Source organism: Coregonus lavaretus, assembly GCF_964263955.1.
Source record: "Coregonus lavaretus genome assembly, chromosome: 39".
Taxonomy (NCBI): domain Eukaryota; kingdom Metazoa; phylum Chordata; class Actinopteri; order Salmoniformes; family Salmonidae; genus Coregonus; species Coregonus lavaretus.
This window is the reverse complement of record NC_140026.1, coordinates 28,707,295-28,729,333: the sequence shown is the minus strand read 5'-3', so window position 1 is coordinate 28,729,333 and position 22,039 is coordinate 28,707,295. Positions and strand designations below refer to the sequence as shown.

The following is a 22,039-nucleotide window of genomic DNA, read 5'->3' as shown; positions in this document are numbered from 1 at the left end:
CCCACTGACCTACTGACGGAACAACACATGCTGTTTGTTCACCTGCACACGCCCGCAATTGCTAATAACCCATCCGCAACCGCCCAACTATATGTGATAAAGTGAAAATCTGAGGCCACACCCGACCCTGACCCGCAAATCCAATACCTTGACGTTGTTTTCCTTAAGCCATTTTGCCACAACTTTGGAAGTATGCGTGGGGTCATTGTCCATTTGGAAGACCAATTTGCGACCAAGCTTTAACTTTCTGACTGATGTCTTGAGATGTTGCTTCAATATATCCACATAATTTTCCTTCCTCATGATGCCATCTATTTTGTGAAGTGCACCAGTCCCTCCTGCAGCAAAGCACCCCCACAGCATGATGCTGCCACCCCCGTGCTTCACGGTTGGGATGGTGTTCTTCGGCTTGCAAGGTCCCCCTTTTTCCTCCAAACATAACGATGGTCATTATGGCCAAACAGTTCTATTTTTGTTTAATCAGACAAGAGGACATTTCTCCAAAAAGTATGATCTTTGTCCCCATGTGCAGTTGCAAAACGTAGTCTGGCTTTTTTATGGTGGTTTTGGAGCAGTGGCTTCTTCCTTGCCGAGCGGTTTTTCAGGTTATGTCGATATAGGACTCGTTTTACTGTGGATATAGATACTTTGTAACGGTTTCCTCCAGCATCTGTCCTTTGCTGTTGTTCTAGGATTATTTGCACTTTTTGCACCAAAGTACGTTCATCTCTAGGAGACAGAACGCGTCTCCTTCCTGAGCGGTATGACGGCTTTGTGGTCCCATGGTGTTTATACTTGCATACTATTGTTTGTACAGATGAACGTGGTACCTTCAGGTGTTTGGAAATTGCTCCTAAGGATGAACCAGACTTGTGGAGGTCTACAGTTTATTTTCTGAGGTCTTGGCTGATTTCTTTAGATTTTCCCATGATGTCAAGCAAAGAGGCACTGAGTTTCAAGGTAGGCCTTGAAATACATCCACAGGTACACCTCCAATTGACTCAAATGATGTCAATTAGCCTATCAGAAGCTTCTAAAGCCATGACATTTTCTGGAATTTTCCAAGCTGTTTAAAGGCAGAGTCAACTTAGTGTATGTAAACTTCTGACCAACTGGAATTGTGATACAGTGAATTATAAGTGAAATAATCTGTCTGTAAACAATTGTTGGAAAAGTAGATGTCCTAACCAACTTGCCAAAACTACAGTATGTTAACAAGACATTTGTGGAGTGGTTGAAAAACAAGTTTTAATGACTCCAAACTAAGTGTATGTAAACTTCTGACTTCAACTGTATATATTGTATTCTAGTCAATACCAATTCTATTCAACTATTGCTGTATATACTGTATACACACACACACACACACACACACACACACACACATACATACACTACCAGACAAAGGTTTGGACACACCTACTCATTCAAGGGTCTTTCTTTATTTTTACTATTTTTTTACATTGTAGAAACCTCCCGAGTGGCGCAGTGGTCTAAGGCACTGCATTGCAGTGCTAGCTGTGCCACTAGAGATCCTGGTTTGAATCCAGGCTCTGTCGTATCCGGCCGTGACCGGGAGACCCATGGGGTGGTGCACAATTGGCCAAGCGTCGTCCAGGATAGGGGAGGGAATGGCCGCCAGGGATGTAGCTCATTTGGTAGAGCATGGCGTTTGCAACGCCAGGGTTGTGTGTTCGATTCCCACGGGGGGCCAGTATGAAAAAAAAAAAAAAAAAAAATGTACTCACTCACTAACTGTAAGTCGCTCTGGATAAGAGTGTCTACTAAATGACTAAAATGTAAATGTAATAGTGAAAACATCAAAACTATGAAATAACACATATGGAATCATGTAGTAACAAAAAAGTCTTAAACAAATCAAAATATATTTTATATTTGAGAATCTTCAAATAGCAACCCTTTTCCTTGATGACAGCTTTGCACAATCTTGGCATTCTCTCAACCAGCTTCACCTGGAATAATTTTCCAACAGTCTTGAAGGAGTTCCCACATATGCTGAGCACTTGTTGGCTGCTTTTCCTTCACTCTGCAGTCCGACTCATCCCAAACCATCTCAATTGGGTTGAGGTTGGGGGATTGTGGAGGTCAAGTCATCTGATGCAGCACTCCATCACTCTCCTTCCTGGTAAAATAGCCCTTACACAGCCTGGAGGTGTGTTGGGTCATTGTCCTGTTGAAAAACAAATGATAGTCCCACTAAGCCCAAACCAGATGGGATGGCGTATCACTGTAGAATGCTGTGGTAGCCATGCTGGTTAAGTGTGCCTTGAATTCTAAATAAATCACAGACTGTTACCAGCAATGCACCCCTACACCATAACAACTCCTCCTCAATGTGTTACGGTGGGAAATACACATGCGGAGATCATCCGTTCACCCACACCGCGTCTCACAAATTCAAATGCATTTCAGGTGACTACCTCATGAAGCTGGTTGAGAGAATGCCAAGACTGTACAAAGCTGTCATCAAGGCAATGGGTGGCTATTTGAAGAAAATTGAATATAAAATATATTTTGATTTGTTTAACACTTTTTTGGTTACTACATGATTCCATATGTTATTTCATAGTTTTGATGTCTTCACTACATTTTAGTCATTTAGCAGACACTCTTATCCAGAGCGACTTACAGTTAGTATAATAGTAAAAATAAAGAAAAACCCTTGAATGAGTAGGTGTTCTATAACTTTTGACAGGTAGTGTATATAGATTTATTTAAATTTTTATGCCTATTCCAAACCTTAACCCTTGCCTTAACCATTCTGAGTTAATGCCTAAACTTAACCTTAAACACTATGAAATTTGAAACAACTGCAAAATTTGACCTTTGAGAAATATAGATGAACGTCTAATTCTGATGAGAGAGTGTGAGAGCTGGTTGTAAATGTACACAGTAAGCAACAAAGGGCTTACCTTAGTTAGAGGCGGATCTGGTAAATACACACACATATAGTTTTGCTGAGAAAATAATGGTTGATTTTTGCTACATTCCTCAAACTCTTTGATCCTTAATTGGAAGTATTTTGTCTTTTGATGCTCGCCCCTGGCTTCCTGCGAAACGAGTGCTACCAACAGATGTTTACTGATTGTTCTGTAAAGGTTTTCTGTTCTTAACATGTAATTAGGGTATAATGAGGGTATGGAGGGAGATTTTCTTCTTCTTCTTCTTCTTCTTCTTCTTCTTCTTCTTCTTCTTCTTCTTCTTCTTCTTCTTCTTCTTCTTCTTCTTCTTCTTCTTCTTCGTCTTCTTCCGTAGCACTTACTATTAAATCCACGTAATAAGGGTGGGGGTACTTTTTTTTTCTCCCCGCGCTGATTACAACTGCATTACATCACTAAAAGTATGTGCACACCCCTTCAAATTAGTGGACTCGGCATTTCAGCTACACCCATTGCTGACAGGTGTCTAACATTGAGCGCACAGCCATGCAATCTCGATAGACAAACATTGGCAGTAGTATGACCTTACTGAAAAGCTCAGTGACTTTCAACCTGGCACCGTCATAGGATGCCACCTTTCTAACAAGTCAGTTCGTCAAGAACTGCACCAGTCAACTGTAAGTTCTGTTATTGTGAAGTGGAAACGTCTAGGGGTAACAACGGCTCAGCCGTGAAGTGGTAGGCCACACAAGCTCACAGAACCGGACCACTGAGGGCTGAAGCGGTTAGCACGTAAAAATAGTCTCCTTGTTTGCAACACTCACTACCGAGTTCCAAACTGCCTCTGAAAGCAACGTCAGCACAGGAACTGTTCGTCAGGAGCTTCATGAAATGGGTTTCCATGGCTGAGCAGGCGCACACAAGCCTAAGATCACCATGCGCAATGCCAAGCGTCGGCTGGAGTGGTGTAAAGCTTGCCGCCATTGGACTCTGGAGCAGTGGAAACGCATTCTCTAGAGTGATGAATCACTCACCATCTGGCAGTCCGATGGACTAATCTGGGTTTGGCAGATGCCAGGAGAACGCTACCTGCCCCAAACTTAATATATTTTAAAATGACTAAATCAAAACTGTGTCCAGCTCGCTAATAATAGACAGTCAGGGAGCATTGAACATTCCAAAAACTATGGATAGAGGACTATTTTTTGCTAATTTTGATGGTGAGGAAATATAACACATTTTCAGTGCGGTCCTCAGGACCTCTTTGAAGACCGGGCAAAATTAGTTTGACAACCCTGGTCTAGAACATATCAATGGTAAAAGAATAACCACACAACACAGGATTTAAAGGAAACATATTGAATATTTTATTCACAGAAACTTTTGTGAAACAACTGTTGCAAAGACTTGAGGAAGATTTGTAAATGTGAATGTTTCGCCAATGTTGTCAACCTTACAAACACAAACTAGGGCTCTACTCAATCTGTATTGCTGAAGCTTTAATTTAAAGGTAATTTCCGATTGACCATAATCATAAAACATGGCGATGTAGCCTACACACAACAGCTGGCCGGACCGGCCAGTTTTTCTCTAGTGGATTTTTATTCCTTCATTACTACTAATATATGTGATTGAGGTATAAATGTCACATGTATCATTTGCAGGTAGAAATGTTTCATGTATAACTTTTAAATGCTTCCAGTTCTTCAGTCTTTTAATCGCAGACTATTTACACACATAGCTTTGTTTGGCAGCACCTTTTCAGGGCCTTTAATACTAGAACCGCTGGGCCTCGAGGGACCCCCCGTCAAGGTAATGAGCAGTCATTCTGACAGCAACATTCTAACAGTGTAAATAATACATTTAATATATTTTATTGTAAAAATAATCATATGGTTGTGTTTATAAACATCTTAGGTAACATTAGAATATGCCGTTAAAAAAAAAATATATATATATATATATATCACAATAGCGTTTTCATTAGTTTATGTTACTGTATGTTATATGTCAAAATGAAAAACCACTAAAAACACAGAAATTCAAGTATTCAATCAATTTTATTCATGGAGGGCCATTGTTACAACTATGAAAGGGAAAGCATACAGTGGGGGGAAAAAGTATTTAGTCAGCCACCAATTGTGCAAGTTCTCCCACTTAAAAAGATGAGAGAGGCCTGTAAAGTCAACTATGACAGACAAAATGAGGGGAAAAAATCCAGGAAATCACATTGTAGGATTTTTAATGAATTTATTTGCAAATTATGGTGGAAAATAAGTATTTGGTCAATAACAAAAGTTTCTCAATGCTTTGTTATATACCCTTTGTTGGCAATGACACAGGTCAAACGTTTTCTGTAAGTCTTCACAAGGTTTTCACACACTGTTGCTGGTATTTTGGCCCATTCCTCCATGCAGATCTCCTCTAGAGCAGTGATGTTTTGGGGCTGTCGCTGGGCAACACGGACTTTCAACTCCCTCCAAAGATTTTCTATGGGGTTGAGATCTGGAGACTGGCTAGGCCACTCCAGGACCTTGAAATGCTTCTTACGAAGCCACTCTTTCGTTGCCCGGGCGGTGTGTTTGGGATCATTGTCATGCTGAAAGACCCAGCCACGTTTCATCTTCAATGCCCTTGCTGATGGAAGGAGGTTTTCACTCAAAATCTGACGATACATGGCCCCATTTATTCTTTCCTTTACACGGATCAGTCGTCCTGGTCCCTTTGCAGAAAAACAGCCCCAAAGCATGATGTTTCCACCCCCATGCTTCACAGTAGGTATGGTGTTCTTTGGATGCAACTCAGCATTCTTTGTCCTCCAAACACGACGAGTTGAGTTTTATTTTGGTTTCATCTGACCATATGACATTCTCCCAATCCTCTTCTGGATCATCCAAATGCACTCTAGCAAACTTCAGACGGGCCTGGACATGTACTGGCTTAAGCAGGGGGACACGTCTGGCACTGCAGGAGTTGAGTCCCTGGCGGCGTAGTGTGTTACTGATGGTAGGCTTTGTTACTTTGGTCCCAGCTCTCTGCAGGTCATTCACTAGGTCCCCCCGTGTGGTTCTGGGATTTTTGCTCACCGTTCTTGTGATTATTTTGACCCCACGCGGTGAGATCTTGCGTGGAGCCCCAGATCGAGGGAGATTATCAGTGGTCTTGTATGTCTTCCATTTCCTAATAATTGCTCCCACAGTTGATTTCTTCAAACCAAGCTGCTTAACTATTGCAGATTCAGTCTTCCCAGCCTGGTGCAGGTCTACAATTTTGTTTCTGGTGTCCTTTGACAGCTCTTTGGTCTTGGCCATAGTGGAGTTTGGAGTGTGACTGTTTGAGGTTGTGGATAGGTGTCTTTTATACTGATAACAAGTTCAAACAGGTGCCATTAATATAGGTAACGAGTGGAGGACAGAGGAGCCTCTTAAAGAAGAAGTCACAGGTCTGTGAGAGCCAGAAATCTTGCTTGTTTGTAGGTGACCAAATACTTATTTTCCACCATAATTTGCAAATTAATTCATTAAAAATCCTACAATGTGATTTTCTGGATTTTTTTTCCTCAATTTGTCTGTCATAGTTGACGTGTACCTATGATGAAAATTACAGGCCTCTCTCATCTTTTTAAGTGGGAGAACTTGCACAATTGGTGGCTGACTAAATACTTTTTTGCCCCACTGTATGTGCTGGAATGCGGTAACAGCTTATTTTTATAACATCAAAATAACCTATTCCAACCACCAAGATGCACGGTCAGCAAGACGCATGGTCAAAGGATGAAATCATCAGTAGCGTAATCATTTTAAGCGCAAAGTGTGCTTGATAAATAGTGAAAGTAAGCACAAAAGCAATAATGCAATGATAATTATTATACTGTAAGTGTCGATATGACAGCTGTCAAAAATTGTCAATTATTGTCAGCTCGTGCTTATATGGTGTGCGTCTTCACACAATGGCATCAGTTGGAGCATATCCATGTCGCATAAACAACAAAAGCTGGTGAGTGCATTGCGGATGTTGTTTTTGCTTGAGATGTAGGGCCTGCTTTCTCAGTGTTTACATTTTGTGCTGATAAATTGGCCTGTAGCATTGTCACCGTCACTGGCTTGTTCTATCCAAACGGTGCCATCCCCGTCCTCTCTCCTGTCTCATGGTTTCATTTGGTGGTAGCGTGGGCACCTGCTCAGTGTGCACTGTTCTGTATTTTTTTGCGCTTAGACCTCAGAGGTGTAGGTTCAGGCTGAGACTCAGAATCAGAAGATGAATCATCAAAGATGTCATGATTAATTTCTGTCCCACCATCTGAGTCGTTTTCTTTCAGATTTTGGTCTTCTTGCCATTGTAAATTACGCACGCTTTCACTATGTACTCCAAGTAGGCCAGAGTAGACTGATAAGACTGCTTGGATTTGGTGGACTGGGTACATACCATTTTGAGATTATAATTAGAATAGATCAATACAATAGAATGGCCAGCCCTATTCTTCATTCACAGTAGGTGATTAAATAATTATGCATCATTCGCTTCCTGTCGCTCATCAACTCACCCATTCTCCCCCATTCTCCCCCATCATACTTTACTTAATTTATTTAATCTGTTGTTATATGTGTACAATTTGTTTCAGTATAGTTTAGGTTCAGTTTTGAGGCAATTATCGGGGTGGTTATCGACTGGCCATGGCACCTTCAATGTCGGGAGAAGGAGCGGAGCAGACCCTACTGTCAGGAGGACTGCTTTTAATCTCTTGTGGACATGCCCTCGTAAAACTGGTTATAAGTCCGGTTCTGTTTGTGATATTAAGATTCTAACAATGACAGTGTGTTATATAGACTTATTTAGGAAAAGTCAAGCACGGAGGGGTTATGACTTTAAAAATGGCAGTAAGAGAGTAATAAAACAATTAAATTCATGAGCAATCCAAATGACTGTTTTAGCAGTTCTAGTGTTAAAGGTAGTAACTCTTTAAACCTGCAACAAAGATAGATCAGATGTGCAAGTGCCGTATAGAATTTTTTGTAACTCTTTAAAATGTAATGGGATAGTTCAGCGAAATAATGTATTGAAATGTTATTTTCCTTACCTCGTAAGCAGTCTATGGACTGCTCTTAATCTCTCGTGGACAGATTAAGCGGGTAAACCGGAGAATCTGTTGTGACACCATGTTTTTCTGGTGGTTTTCATCACTGATTATTTGGACATATCAGGATTGGGCGAAGGTGGTGCTTTGACTGCTTCGCACGTGTAGGGAAGTTAGCTGAAGGGTGGGGCTTTGGCTGAGAGTTTCCTTTGGCAAAGGTGGAGACGTCGCAAACTGAACTTTCTAATACGACCCAGAACTTAATCATGCAGCAGACCAAATCACGCAAGATTTTAGTTCTGGATTAATTGAGATTAGAATGCTCTAAGGAGTATCTGCAATCCACACTGGTTTTGATATCTACTAAGCTATATTAAATTGTTTTAGGAAGGTCATACCAATGATAATTTTGCTATTTCGTTTTTGAATTTTAGGACCCCTTGAAGTATAAAAAATAGTTATATTTTTCATTATTTATTTTCAGTATACAAACACATTGAATAACATATTCACTACATGGAACACTACATGGATGCAGTGGATTGAGACGAATCCAATGCGAAAAAACAAATATCTCTAGCTTAAACTGACATCTTTTTATGGGGATTTTTGTTTTATGCTAATTAGATTTCCACAGGGAAGCGGACATCAACCTTAGGGGGTTAAGACCTTAAGGAGCATCAGGTACTGCTGGAATGTCTACCAACTCTTTTCCCTCACTACCACAGAATGTCAGTGGCTTCCTCCTCACTGAGTTCTCAGACCAAACCTCATCAAAATCAGAGTTTTTCGAAGTAGCATTAGCAACAGCAGCTATAGTCTGTTCCATGTCAGCATTTCGAAACTTAGATTAAATGTTAGCACTGTTGTGTTGCATCTGCCTGATCTAAAGGTCACAAATCAGATATTCAGCGAATGTTATTCACTCTAATACTCTCTCAGCGAAGCTGAGCTGTTCAGGTTGTCTGTTAGAATTGTAATTTCAAGCCTTCCCACGTCTGGTAATCTCTCTCTCTCTCTCAGGGAGCTCCTGGGTCCAGACTTCACAGAAACACACTACAATGAAGATGGGCAGCCTGTCACTGTGGCCACCAATTACACTGTAAGTCTCTTCCCACTCTCTGTTGCACTCATTTTCTCTTATTGTCTCATCCCTCCAGGTTTTTCTTATCTCTTTCTACCTCTCTTTTTCTCCTTCTTTCTCTCCCTCATGCCTATCACTACTCAGACTGGGGGTACTGGATTCTCAGACCTACATCACATCATGTTTCAGAGACATACAGTATCTCCAGCAGAAAAAACTCTCACATGCTACTCAACATTATTTTATTTCCACACACTTCCACAAGACATGTACACACACACACACACACACACACAGAGGGGTCCGTCAAACTATGCCTTGATTCATTTCAAATGAGCATCTTTCCATGAAAATATTATATAGATTGGTGGAACAAGTACGTTAGCGAAGCAATTCAAATCAAATGTATTGGTCACATACACATGGATAGCAGATGTTATTGCGAGTGTAGTGAAATGCTTGTGCTTCTAGTTCCGACAGTGCAGCAATATCTAGCAAGTAATATCTAACAGTTCCACAACAAATACCTAATAAACACAAATCTATGTAAAGGAATGGAATAAGAATATAAAATATATGGATGACCAATGCCATTGTCAGAGCGGCATAGGCTAAGATGCAATAGATAGTATAGAATACAGTATATACAGTTGAAGTCGGAGGTTTACATACACTTTCGCCAAATACATTTAAACTCAGTTTTTCACAATTCCTGACATTTAATCCTGGTAAAAAAATCCCTGTCTTAGGTCAGTTAGGATCACCACTTTATTTAAGAATGTGAAATGTCAGAATAATAGTAGAGATATTTATTTATTTCAGCTTTTATTTATTTCATCACATTCCTAGTGGGTCAGAAGTTTACATACACTCAATTAGTATTTGGTAGCATTGCCATTCAATTGATTTATTTGGGTCAAAAGTTTTGGGTAGCCTTCCACAAGCTTCCCACAATAAGTTGGGTGAATTTTGTCCCATTCCTCCTGACAGAGCTGGTGTAACTGAGTCAGGTTTGTAGGCCTCCTTGCTCGCACACGCTTTTTCAGTTCTGCCCAAACATTTTCTATAGGATTGAGGTCAGGGCTTTGTGATGGCCACTCCAATACCTTGACTTTGTTGTCCTTACGCCATTTTGCCACAACTTTGGAAGTATGCTTGGGGTCATTGTCCATTTGGAAGACCCATTTGCGTCCAAGCTTTAACTTCCTGACTGATGTCTTGAGATGTTGCTTCACTATATCCACATAACTTTCCTTCCTCATGATGCCATCTATTTTGTGAAGTGCACCAGTCCCTCCTGCAGCAAAGCACCCCCACAGCATGATGCTGCCAACCCTGTGCTTCACGGTTCGGATGGTGTTCTTCGGCTTGCAAGCAACCCCCTTTTTCCTCCAAACATAACGACGGTCATTTTGGCCAAACAGTTCTATTTTTGTTTAATCAGACCAGAGGACATTTCTCCAAAAAGTACGATCTTTGTCTCCATGTGCAGTTGCAAACCGTAGTCTGGCTTTCTTATGGAGGTTTTGGAGCAGTGGCTTCTTCTTTGCTGAGCGGCCATTCAGGTTATGTCGATATAGGACTCGTTTTACTGTGGATATAGATGCTTTTATACCTGTTTCCTCCAGCATCTTCACAAGGTCCTTTGCTGTTGTTCTGGGATTGATTTGCACTTTTCGCACCGAAATACGTTCATCTCTAGGAGACAGAACGCGTCTCCTTCCTGAGCGGTATGGCGGCTGTGTGGTCTCATGGTGTTTATACTTGCGTACTATTATTTGTACAGATGAACGTGGTACCTTCAGGCGTTTGGAAATTGCTCCCAAGGATGAACCAGACTTGTGGAGGTCTACAATTTATTTTTCTGAGGTCTTGGCTGATTTATTTAGATTTTCCCATGATGTCGAGCAAAGGGGCACTGAGTTTGAAGGTAGGCCTTGAAATACATCTGCAGGTACACCTCCAATTGACTCAAATGATATCAATTAGCCTATCAGAAGCTTCTAAAGCCATGACATCCTTTTCTGGAATTTTTTTAAGCCACAGTCAACTTAGTGTATGTAAACTTCTGACCCACTGGAATTGTGATACAGTGAATTATAAGTGAAATAATCTGTCTATAAACAATTGTTGGAAAAATGACTTGTGTCATGCACAAAGAAGATGTCCTAACCGACTTGCCAAAACTTTGTTAACAAGATATTTGTGGAGTGGTTGAAAAACGAGTTTGAATGACTCCAACCTAAGTGTATGTAAACTTCCGGCTTCAACTGTACATATGAGATAATGTAAGATATGTACAAAATTATTAAGATAGTATAGAATACGATATATACATATGAGATAAGTAATGCAAGATTTGAAAACATTATTAAAGTGTGGTGAGTGATTTTTAAGCAGTCAGGCGCAGGAGAGTAAATCATATAATAAAAGGTTTATTCCGAAAACACAGAGGTACGCAGCAATGCGTCAAACACTCCAGCGCGGAAATCAGGCGCAATGGAAACAACAAGGCACACGGGTGAAATATCCCGGCGATAAAAAATAAAAATAATAATACACTGCTCAAAAAAAATAAAGGGAACACTAAAATAACACATCCTAGATCTGAATGAATGAAATAATCTTATTAAATACTTTTTTCTTTACATAGTTGAATGTGCTGACAACAAAATCACACAAAAATTATCAATGGAAATCAAATTTATCAACCCATGGAGGTCTGGATTTGGAGTCACCCTCAAAATTAAAGTGGAAAACCACACTACAGGCTGATCCAACTTTGATGTCATGTCCTTAAAACAAGTCAAAATGAGGCTCAGTAGTGTGTGTGGCCTCCACGTGCCTGTATGACCTCCCTACAACGCCTGGGCATGCTCTTGATGAGGTGGCGGATGGTCTCCTGAGGGATCTCCTCCCAGACCTGGACTAAAGCATCCGCCAACTCCTGGACAGTCTGTGGTGCAACGTGGCGTTGGTGGATGGAGCGAGACATGATGTCCCAGATGTGCTTAATTGGATTCAGGTCTGGGGAACGGGCGGTCCATAGCATGAATGCCTTCCTCTTGCAGGAACTGCTGACACACTCCAGCCACATGAGGTCTAGCATTGTCTTGCATTAGGAGGAACCCAGAGCCAACCGCACCAGCATATGGTCTCACAAGGGGTCTGAGGATCTCATCTCGGTACCTAATGGCAGTCAGGCTACCTCTTGCGAGCATATGGAGGGCTGTGTGGCCCCCCAAAGAAATGCCACCCCACACCATGACTGACCCACCGCCAAACCGGTCATGCTGGAGGATGTTGCAGGCAGCAGAACGTTCTCCACGGCGTCTCCAGACTCTGTCACGTCTGTCACATGTGCTCAGTGTGAACCTGCTTTCATCTGTGAAGAGCACAGGGCGCCAGTCGCGAATTTGCCAATCTTGGTGTTCTCTGGCAAATGCCAAACGTCCTGCACGGTGTTGGGCTGTAAGCACAACCCCCACCTGTGGACGTCGGGCCCTCATACCACCCTCATGGAGTCTGTTTCTGACCGTTTGAGCAGACACATGCACATTTGTGGCCTGCTGGAGGTCATTTTGCAGGGCTCTGGCAGTGCTTCTCCTGCTCCTCCTTGCACAAAGGCGGAGGTAGCAGTCCTGCTGCTGGGTTGTTGCCCTCCTATGGCCTCCTCCACGTCTCCTGATGTACTGGCCTGTCTCCTGGTAGCGCCTCCATGCTCTGGACACTACGCTGACAGACACAGCAAACCTTCTTGCCACAGCTCGCATTGATGTGCCATCCTGGATGAGCTGCACTACCTGAGCCACTTGTGTGGGTTGTAGACTCCGTCTCATGCTACCACTAGAGTGAAAGCACCGCCAGTATTCAAAAGTGACCAAAACATCAGCTAGGAAGCATAGGAACTGAGAAGTGGTCTGTGGTCACCACCTGCAAAACCAGTCCTTTATTGGGGGTGTCTTGCTAATTGCCTATAATTTCCACCTGTTGCCTATTCCATTTGCACAACAGCATGTGACATTTATTGTCAATCAGTGTTGCTTCCTAAGTGGACAGTTTGATTTCACAGAAGTGTGATTGACTTACATTTTGTGTTGTTTAAGTGTTCCCTTTATTTTTTTTAGCAGTATATGAATAATATGCCATTTAGCAAAATACAAGGATCTCCACCGAGATAATCTAACCTCCACAATAAACAATCACACACAAAGACAAGGGGGCAGAGGGAACACTTATATGGGTACTGATGAGGGGATATGAACCATGTTTGTGTAATAAACAAGACAAAACTAATGGATTGATGAGATGAGTTGCGGCAGTGGCTGGAAGGCCGGTGCGCATAGCGGAATACACCAGAATGTCATCGATGTAGACCACTACACCGCGAACAACCATGTCCCGAAACACCTCGTTCACAAAGGACTGGAAGGCTGATATAGCATTCATCAAAACGTATGACATCACCGTATTCGTAATGCCCTGCGGTTGTGCTGAATGCTGTCTTCCACTCGTCCCCCTCTCTGACACGCACCAGGTTGTAAGCACTCCAGAGATCTAATTTTGTGAAGAAGCGTGCCCCATGCATTGACTTGATTACTGATGGAATGAGGGGTAGAGGATAACTATAACGAATTGTCCCTTTGTTCAGTGCTCGGTAATCAATGCAAGGGCACAGCCCTCCGTCTTTCTTCTTCACAAAAAATAACTCAAGGAGGCGGGTGAAGTGGAGGGACGTATGAACCCCTTGCGCAGACACTCTGAGACTCATGTCGCCATCGCCTCCGTTTCAGCCTGTGACAGGGGATATACATGACTCCTGGGAGGCACAGCGTCTACCCGGAGGTTTATCGCGCAATCTTCCACCCAATGAGGTGGTAATTTGGTCGCCTGCGTTTTGGAAAACACGTGCGCCAAATCGAGGTATTCGGGGGGGAATGCACAAGGTGGAGGTAGTGTCTGGACATTCCACCAGGTTGCACCAACGGAAACAACTGGACACCTACCCTGACACTCTCGCGACCACCCCGTGAGAACCCTCTGCGGCCATGAAAAGATGGGGTTCTGTAGTGCTAACCAGGGAAAACCCAACACAACAGGGAAATCAGGAGACTCAATAGAAACAATTTGACTTGCTCTCTCTGGGTCTCTTGCGTAACCATTGTGACTGGTGCTGTAACTTCCCTAACGAACCCTGACCCTAATGGTCAACTGTCAAGTGCTTTGATGGGCAGTGGAATGGATAGGAGAACCAACGGAATACCTAGGCTATGAGCTAACGACCTGTCCATAAAGTTCCCAGCTGCGCCTGAATCGACCAGCGCCTTACACTGGGACACCACTGTCTAATCAGGAAAGGTGACTTGTATGCTGCAGTGCGCAGCAGAAGGCTCTGAACGAGTGTGGGTTTGTGCTACCTGGGGTGACACGAGAGTGCCCTGCTTGCCGCCTCCAGACCCACGAAGTACCCTGACGACAGCGTGCGGTAGAATGTCCTCTCCTGCCACAAGCGTGACGCTGGAGCTGTTGCATTCCGTTCTCCCGGATCACTGCACCACCCATCTCCATCGGAACCGAATCCAGGTTGAAGGGGGGTGAAACTGGCAGGCCACTTCCAGAACGTCCTTTTGCAGCTAGCAGGTTGTCCAACCGGATGGCCATGTCCACCAGCTAGTCGAAAGTCAACATGGCATCCCAGCAGGCTAGCTCCCTTCAGACGTCTTCTCGCAGGCTGCACCGGAATCTGTTGATGAGGGCACGCTCGTTCCATCCGGACCCAGACGCTAGAGTATTAAACTCCAGGGCAAAGTCCTGTGCGATCCTCGTCCCCTGCCTCAGTTGGACCAGTCGCTCGCCTGCCTCTCTTCCTTCGGGCAGGTGGTCGAAGACTGCCCAGAAGAGGCAAGCAAACTCCCCTGTAGTTGTCCAATGCGGCTCCTCCTTCACTCCAGACTGCGTTGGCCCACTCTAGGGCTTTCCCTGAGAGGCAGGAGACGAGTGTGGACACCTTCTCCTGCTCCAATGGAGCCGGGCTGATGGTTGAGAAGTAGAGGTCCAGCTGCAGGAGGAATCCTTGGCAGCAGGCAACTGTCCCGTCAAAATCCCTCGGTCGGGATAGATGAATCCCTCTGGATGCTGGGGTTTGGGTGACTGGATCCGGTTGATCAGCTGGTCCCGAAGGGTCGGGTCCTCTCCTCTCCAGACGTTGGACGACCTGGAGAACCCGATCCATTGCTTCTCCCAAGCTGGCTAGCATGGTAAAATGCTCCCGGATCCACGCCACGACTCCAGGCATGTTCTCTTCTCCTGCTGACTCCATGTCTTGGTGTGTGATTCTGTGGTGAGTGATTTTGAAGGAGTCAGGCGCAGGAGAGTAAATCACAGAATAAAAGGCTTATTCCAAAAACACAGCGGTACGCAGCAATGTGTCAAACAATCCAGTGCGGAAATCAGGCGCACTAGAAACAACAAGGCAAATGGGTAAAATGTCCCAGCGATACAAAATACAAGGAGCTCCACCGAGCTAATCTAACCTCCACAATAAACAATCACACACAAAGACAAGGGGGCAGAGGGAACACTTATACAGTTACTGATGAGGGGATATGAACCAGGTGTGTGTAATAAACAAGACAAAACAAATGGAATGATGAGATGAGGAGCGGCAGTGGCTAGAATGCTGGTGACGACGAACGACGAAGCCTGCCCGAACAAGGAGAGGACATAAAGTAGTGACATAAAGTGGCATTATTAAAGTGACTAGTGTTCCATTTACTTTTTTGGTTACAACATGACTCCTTACGTGTTATTTCATAGTTTTGATGTCTTCACTATTGTTGTGTTGTGCCGTACATGTGTACTACAAAATCAGCATCAAGGTTTGAACCTCTTACGGGTACACTCTAAGACTGATTCATTCCTGTCACGACTTCCGCCGAGGCTGCCTCCCCTCCTTGTTCGGGCAGGTTTCGACGTTCGTCAACACCGGCTTACTAGTTACTGCCGATCCCATTCTCATCACTCCACTTGTCATGTCTTGTCTTGTCAATCACACACACCTGGTGCTCATTTCTCTAATTAGTATGTGTATAAGTGTTCCCTCTGTCCCCCTTGTCTTTGTGAGTGATTGTTTCATTGTGAGAGCGAGTAGCGCAGTTGAGCTACTATCCCTTGTGATAGTTTCGTTTTGACGCTGGGTGCGTTTTATTTATGTAAACGGAATAAACTCAGGACTTCGGTGTTTTACCTCCTGCGCCTGACTCCTTCATTCACACCTCGTCACAATTCCTCTCTACTTTTTACTGTGAATATACAGTACCAGTCAAAGTTTGGACACACCTACTCATTCCAGGGTTTTTCTTTATTTTTACTATAATAGTGAATACATCAAAACTATGAAAACACACATATGGATTCTGAGTTTTTTTAACCAGAGTCTATGGAGTTAAATTACATTGTTGGTGTGCATTCAGCTTCATGCTGACAGAACTTTAGTTCTAGACAATTGGCCAATATTCAAAATAAGCACCAGCTTATTTCAGCTGTTCTTGCCATAATATGGATTTGGTCTTTTACCAAATAGGGCTATCTTCTGTATACCACCTCGACCTTGTCACAACACAACTGATTGGCTCAAAAGCATTAAGAAGGAAATAAATTCCACAAATTAACTTTTAACAAGGCACACCTGTTAATTGAAATGCATTCCAGGTGACTACCTCATGAAGCTGGTTGAGACAATGCCAATAGTGTGCAAGGCTGTCACCAAGGCAAAGGGTGGCTACTTTGAAGAATGTCAAATTTTTAATATATTTTGATTTGTTTAACACTGTTTTTGGTTACTACATGATTCCAAATGTGTTATTTCATAGTTTTGATGTCTTCACTATTATTCTACAATGTAGAAAATAGTAAAAACAAAGAAAAACCCTGGAAGAGTAGGTGTGTCCAAACTTTTGACTGGTACTGTATGTGGGAACTCCTTCAAGACTGTTGGAAAAGCATTCCTCATGAAGCTGGTTAAGAGAATGCCAAGAGTGTGCACAGCTGTCATGAAGGCAAAGGGTCCTTTAAATAATTTAAAATCTAAAATAGATTTTGATTTGTTTAACACTTTTTTGGTTACTACATGATTCCATATGTGTTATTTCGTAGTTGTGATGTCTTCACTATTATTCTACAATGTAGAAAATAGTAAAAATCAAGAAAAACCCTTGAATGAGTAGGTGTGTCCAAACTTTTGACTGGTACTGTACAAACATTTATCCTTTGATGGCATTTCTGAGGCTAAGACATTTTGTTACAGTTCCACAGTTCAGGTTTGTATGTAAGCTTTAAACCTATTGGGGGCACTGCTGAGTTTATGAGTAGATTTTTATGAGTTATTGTTTATTATGAGCTATTCTACAGAAGATGCACAGTAATATATCATCATCAGCAGCAGTCCTGATTATCTCTTAATTTGGCTGCACTCTATGTAAAGAAGTAGGTCAATATTTAGAAATGAGGGAAATAGACTTGTCAAATGCTCAGTCCCCCCAAAAGCTTGAATTGATAGGGGAAAATAAACACCTCTGTCCCAAAGTTAGGCTTTTGAAACATTTTCAACATGACTGCAATCATCATGCATTTTTCCCGGGTATAAATAAAATTGCTCTCAGTTTTGCGGAGAGGTGTCAACCTTTTTATGTACTCCGATTCCCGCAAACTATTTTAACAAACAATTTTTCCAACAATTGTTTACAGACAGATTATTTCACCTATAATTCACTGTATCACAATTCCAGTGGGTCAGAAGTTTACATACACTAAGTTGACTGTGCCTTTAAACAGCTTGGAAAATTCCAAAAAATGATGTCATGGCTTTAGAAGCTTCTGATAGGCTAATTGATATCATTTGAGTCAATTGGAGGTGTACCTGTGGATGTATTTCAAGGCCTACCTTCAAACTCAGTGCCTCTTTGCTTGACATCATGGGAAAATCAAAAGAAATCAGCCAAGACCTCAGAAAAACAACTGTAGACCTCCACAAGTCTGGTTCATCCTTGGGAGCAATTTCTAAATGCCTGAAGGTAACACGTTCATCTGTACAAACAATAGTACGCAAATATAAACACCATGGGACCACGCAGCTGTCATACCGCTCAGGAAGGAGACGCGTTCTGTCTCCTAGAGATGAACATACTTTGGTGCAAAAAGTGCAAATCAATCCCAGAACAACAGCAAAGGACCTTGTGAAGATGCTGGAGGAAACAGGTACAAAAGTATCTATATCCACAGTGAAACGAGTCCTATATTGACATAACCTAAAAGGCCGCTCAGCAAGGAAGAAGCCACTGCTCCAAAACCACCATAAAAAAGCCAGACTACGGTTTGCAACTGCACATGGGGACAAAGATCGTACCTTTTGGAGAAATGTCCTCTGGTCTGATGAAACAAAAATATAACTGTTTGGCCATAATGACCATCGTTATGTTTGGAGGAAAAAGGGGGTTGCTTGCAAGCCGAAGAACACCATCCCAACCGTGAAGCACGGGGGTGTCAGCATCATGCTGTGGTGGTGCTTTGCTGCAGGAGGGACTGGTGCACTTCACAAAATAGATGGCATCATGAGGAAGGAAGATTATGTGGATATATTGAAGCAACATCTCAAGACATCAGTCAGGAAGTTAAAGCATGGTCGCAATTGGGTCTTCCAAATGGACAATGACCCCAAGCATACTTCCAAAGTTGTGGCAAAATGGCTTAAGGACAACAAAGTCAAGGTATTGGAGTGGCCATCACAAAGCCCTGACCTCAATCCTATAGAAAATGTGTGGGCAGAATTGAAAAAGCGTGTGCGAGCAAGGAGGCCTACAAACCTGACTCAGTTACACCAGCTCTGTCAGGAGGAGTGGGCCAAAATTCACCCAACTTATTGTGGGAAGCTTGTGGAAGGCTACCCGAAACGTTTGACTCAAGTTAAACAATTTAAAGGCAATGCTACCAAATACTAAATTAGTGTATGTAAACTTCTGACCCACTGGGAATGTGATGAAAGAAATAAAAGCTGAAATAAATCATTCTCTCTACTATTATTCTGACATTTCACATTATTAAAATAAAGTGGTGATCCTAACTGACTTAAGACAGGGAATCTTTACTAGGATTAAATGTCAGGAATTGTGAAAAACAGAGTTTAAATGTATTTGGCTAAGGTGTATGTAAACTTCCGACTTCAACTGTATTTATTTACAGTATACACCTTACCAGATGGCATGTAATTTCATAATACACCTGAAACATGGGAAAGGCATTGTGTGTAATGTGTTGTGTGTACTCTTGGTTTTCCACTATCGATGTGATGTTGTACCTCTAGTATAGTGAATGAGAGAAGGCTCTTAGATTGACAGGCAACGTTTTCACTGACAATTGATTTATATGTCCGCCATGCATGAGCATACCCATCGCTTCAAATAGATGAGCTAATTTCACAGTCTGATGTACCGACAAAGCCGGTTCTCTCGGATGTTGGTGTGTTGTGGCGGAGGCCACGGGGCCACAAAGCAACACCTGAGGACAATGCTCTGTTACATCGTTCGTCGCCCATTGTGACATCACGTCCCTGGCCCATTGACATCATTTCCAAAACAGCCAGCTCAAGTCAAAGGTCAACAGGAAGTTTATGTTCTGTGTTCCTTAGAGGCAGAAAAACAGAGCTGCAATGCTGCCTCAGTTTCTCATAAAGTAGACATGTTCAATGCCACTGCAGTGACGCTGCAGGCTATATCAAGGGAAATATAACTCCTGAGTGGCGCAGTGGTCTAAGGCACTGCATCGCAGTGCTAACTGTGCCACTAGAGATCCTGGTTCGAATCCAGGCTCTGTCGCCGCCGGCCGCGACCGGGAGACTCATGGGGCGGCGCACAATTGGCCCAGCGTCGTCCAGGGTAGGGGAGGGAATGGCCGGCAGGGATGTAGCTCAGTTGATAGAGCATGGCGTTTGCAACGCCAGGGTTGTGGGTTCGTTTCCCACGGGGGGCCAGTATAAAAAAATAAATATGTATTCACTAACTGTAAGTCGCTCTGGATAAGAGCGTCTGCTAAATGACTAAAATGTAAATGTAAATTTCATTAAGTCCTCTGTTCCTGTATTGATCTTGTACATGTCATATTACTGTGCAGGAAAGCGTTCCATTCAGACACATCTACATGTGTATTCAGTAGTAGAAGCATGCACAGGAGCTGCCTCAATAAAGAGATATTTCACTGAAACCCTGAAGCTTTTAAATGAATGCACAGAAACCTACTGAATAGTCCCAGTCGGTATTGCCCTTACAAAAATGTACCATGGTAGTTATATGAAAAAAACACCATGGTACTATCATGGTTTTTTGGTCACTACCATGGCAGGAAAATACCATGGTACTGGTGCAAATACCATGGTAGTGGCCAAAAAACAGTGATCGTTTTTTTTATTGTAATACCATGGCAGGAAAATACCATGATATTTTCCTGCCATGGTAATTACCAAAAAAACATAATATTTTATTCTAGCTAACATGGTACAAAAATGAACCATGGTAGTACAATTAAGCAATAAGGCCAGAGGGGGTGTGGTATATGGCCAGTATACCTCGGCTAAGGGCTGTTTTTAAGTACGACACAACGCGGAGTGCCTGGATATAGACCATAGCCGTGGTATATTGGCCATATACCTCAAACCCCGAGGTGCCTTATTGCTATTATAAACTGGTTACCAACGTAATTAGAGTAGTAAAAATAAATGTTTTGTCATACCCGTGGTATATTGTCTAATACAGTGAGGGAAAAAAGTATTTGATCCCCTGCTGATTTTGTACGTTTGCCCACTGACAAAGAAATGAAAAGTCTATAAGTAGGTTTATTTGAACAGTGAGAGACAGAAAAACGCATGTCCAAAATGTTATAAATTGATTTGCATTTTAATGAGGGAAAAAGGTATTTGACCCCTCTGCAAAACATTACTTAGTACTTGGTGGCAAAACCCTTGTTGGCAATCACAGAGGTCAGACGTTTCTTGTAGTTGGCCACCAGGTTTGCACACATCTCAGGAGGGATTTTGTCCCACTCCTCTTTGCAGATCTTCTCCAAGTCATGAAGGTTTCGAGGCTGACGTTTGGCAACTCGAACCTTCAGCTCCCTCCACAGATTGTTTATGGGATTAAGGTCTGGAGACTGGATAGGCCACTCCAGGACCTTAATGTGCTTCTTCTTGAGCCACTCCTTTGTTGCCTTGGCCGTGTGTTTTGGGTCATTGTCATGCTGGAATACCCATCCACGACCCATTTTCAATGCCCTGGCTGAGGGAAGGAGGTTCTCACCCATGATTTGACGGTACATGGCCCCGTCCATCGTCCCTTTGATGCGGAGAAGTTGTCCTGTCCCCTTAGCAGAAAAACACCCTCAAAGCATAATGTTTCCACCTCCATGTTTGATGGTGGGGATGGTGTTCTTGGGGTCATAGGCAGCATTCCTCCTCCTCCAAACACGGCGAGTTGAGTTGATGCCAAAGAGCTCCATTTTGGTCTTATCTGACCACAACACTTTCACCCAGTTCTCCTCTGAATCATTCAGATGTTCATTGGCAAACTTCAGACGGGCATGTATATGTGCTTTCTTGAGCAGGGGGACCTTGCGGACGCTACAGGATTTCAGTCCTTCACGGCGTAGTGTGTTACCAATTGTTTTCTTGGTGACTATGGTCCCAGCTGCCTTGAGATCATTGACAAGATCCTCCTGTGTAGTTCTGGGCTGATTCCTCACCGTTCTCATGATCATTGCAACTCCATGAGGTGAGATCTTGCATGGAGCCCCAGGCCGAGGGAGATTGACAGTCTTTTGTGTTTCTTCCATTTGCGAATAATCGCACCAACTGTTGTCACCTTCTCACCAAGCTGCTTGGCGATGGTCTTGTAGCCCATTCCAGCCTTTTGTAGGTCTACAATCTTGTCCCTGACATCC

General features: G+C 42.9%; 1 protein-coding gene across 1 annotated transcript in view; it reads left to right on the top strand.

The window, feature by feature from the left end:
* LOC311113134 (disintegrin and metalloproteinase domain-containing protein 33-like) overlaps nt 1-22,039 on the top strand; it is a gene marked incomplete at its 5' end in the record, with an annotated part of 235,199 nt that overhangs the window by 159,398 nt on the left and 53,762 nt on the right. Inside the window, one exon of the mRNA XM_084156291.1 lies at nt 8,998-9,076. Within this exon, the coding sequence (XP_084012417.1) occupies nt 8,998-9,076 (79 nt within the window). The remainder of the gene's footprint in view (nt 1-8,997; nt 9,077-22,039) is intronic.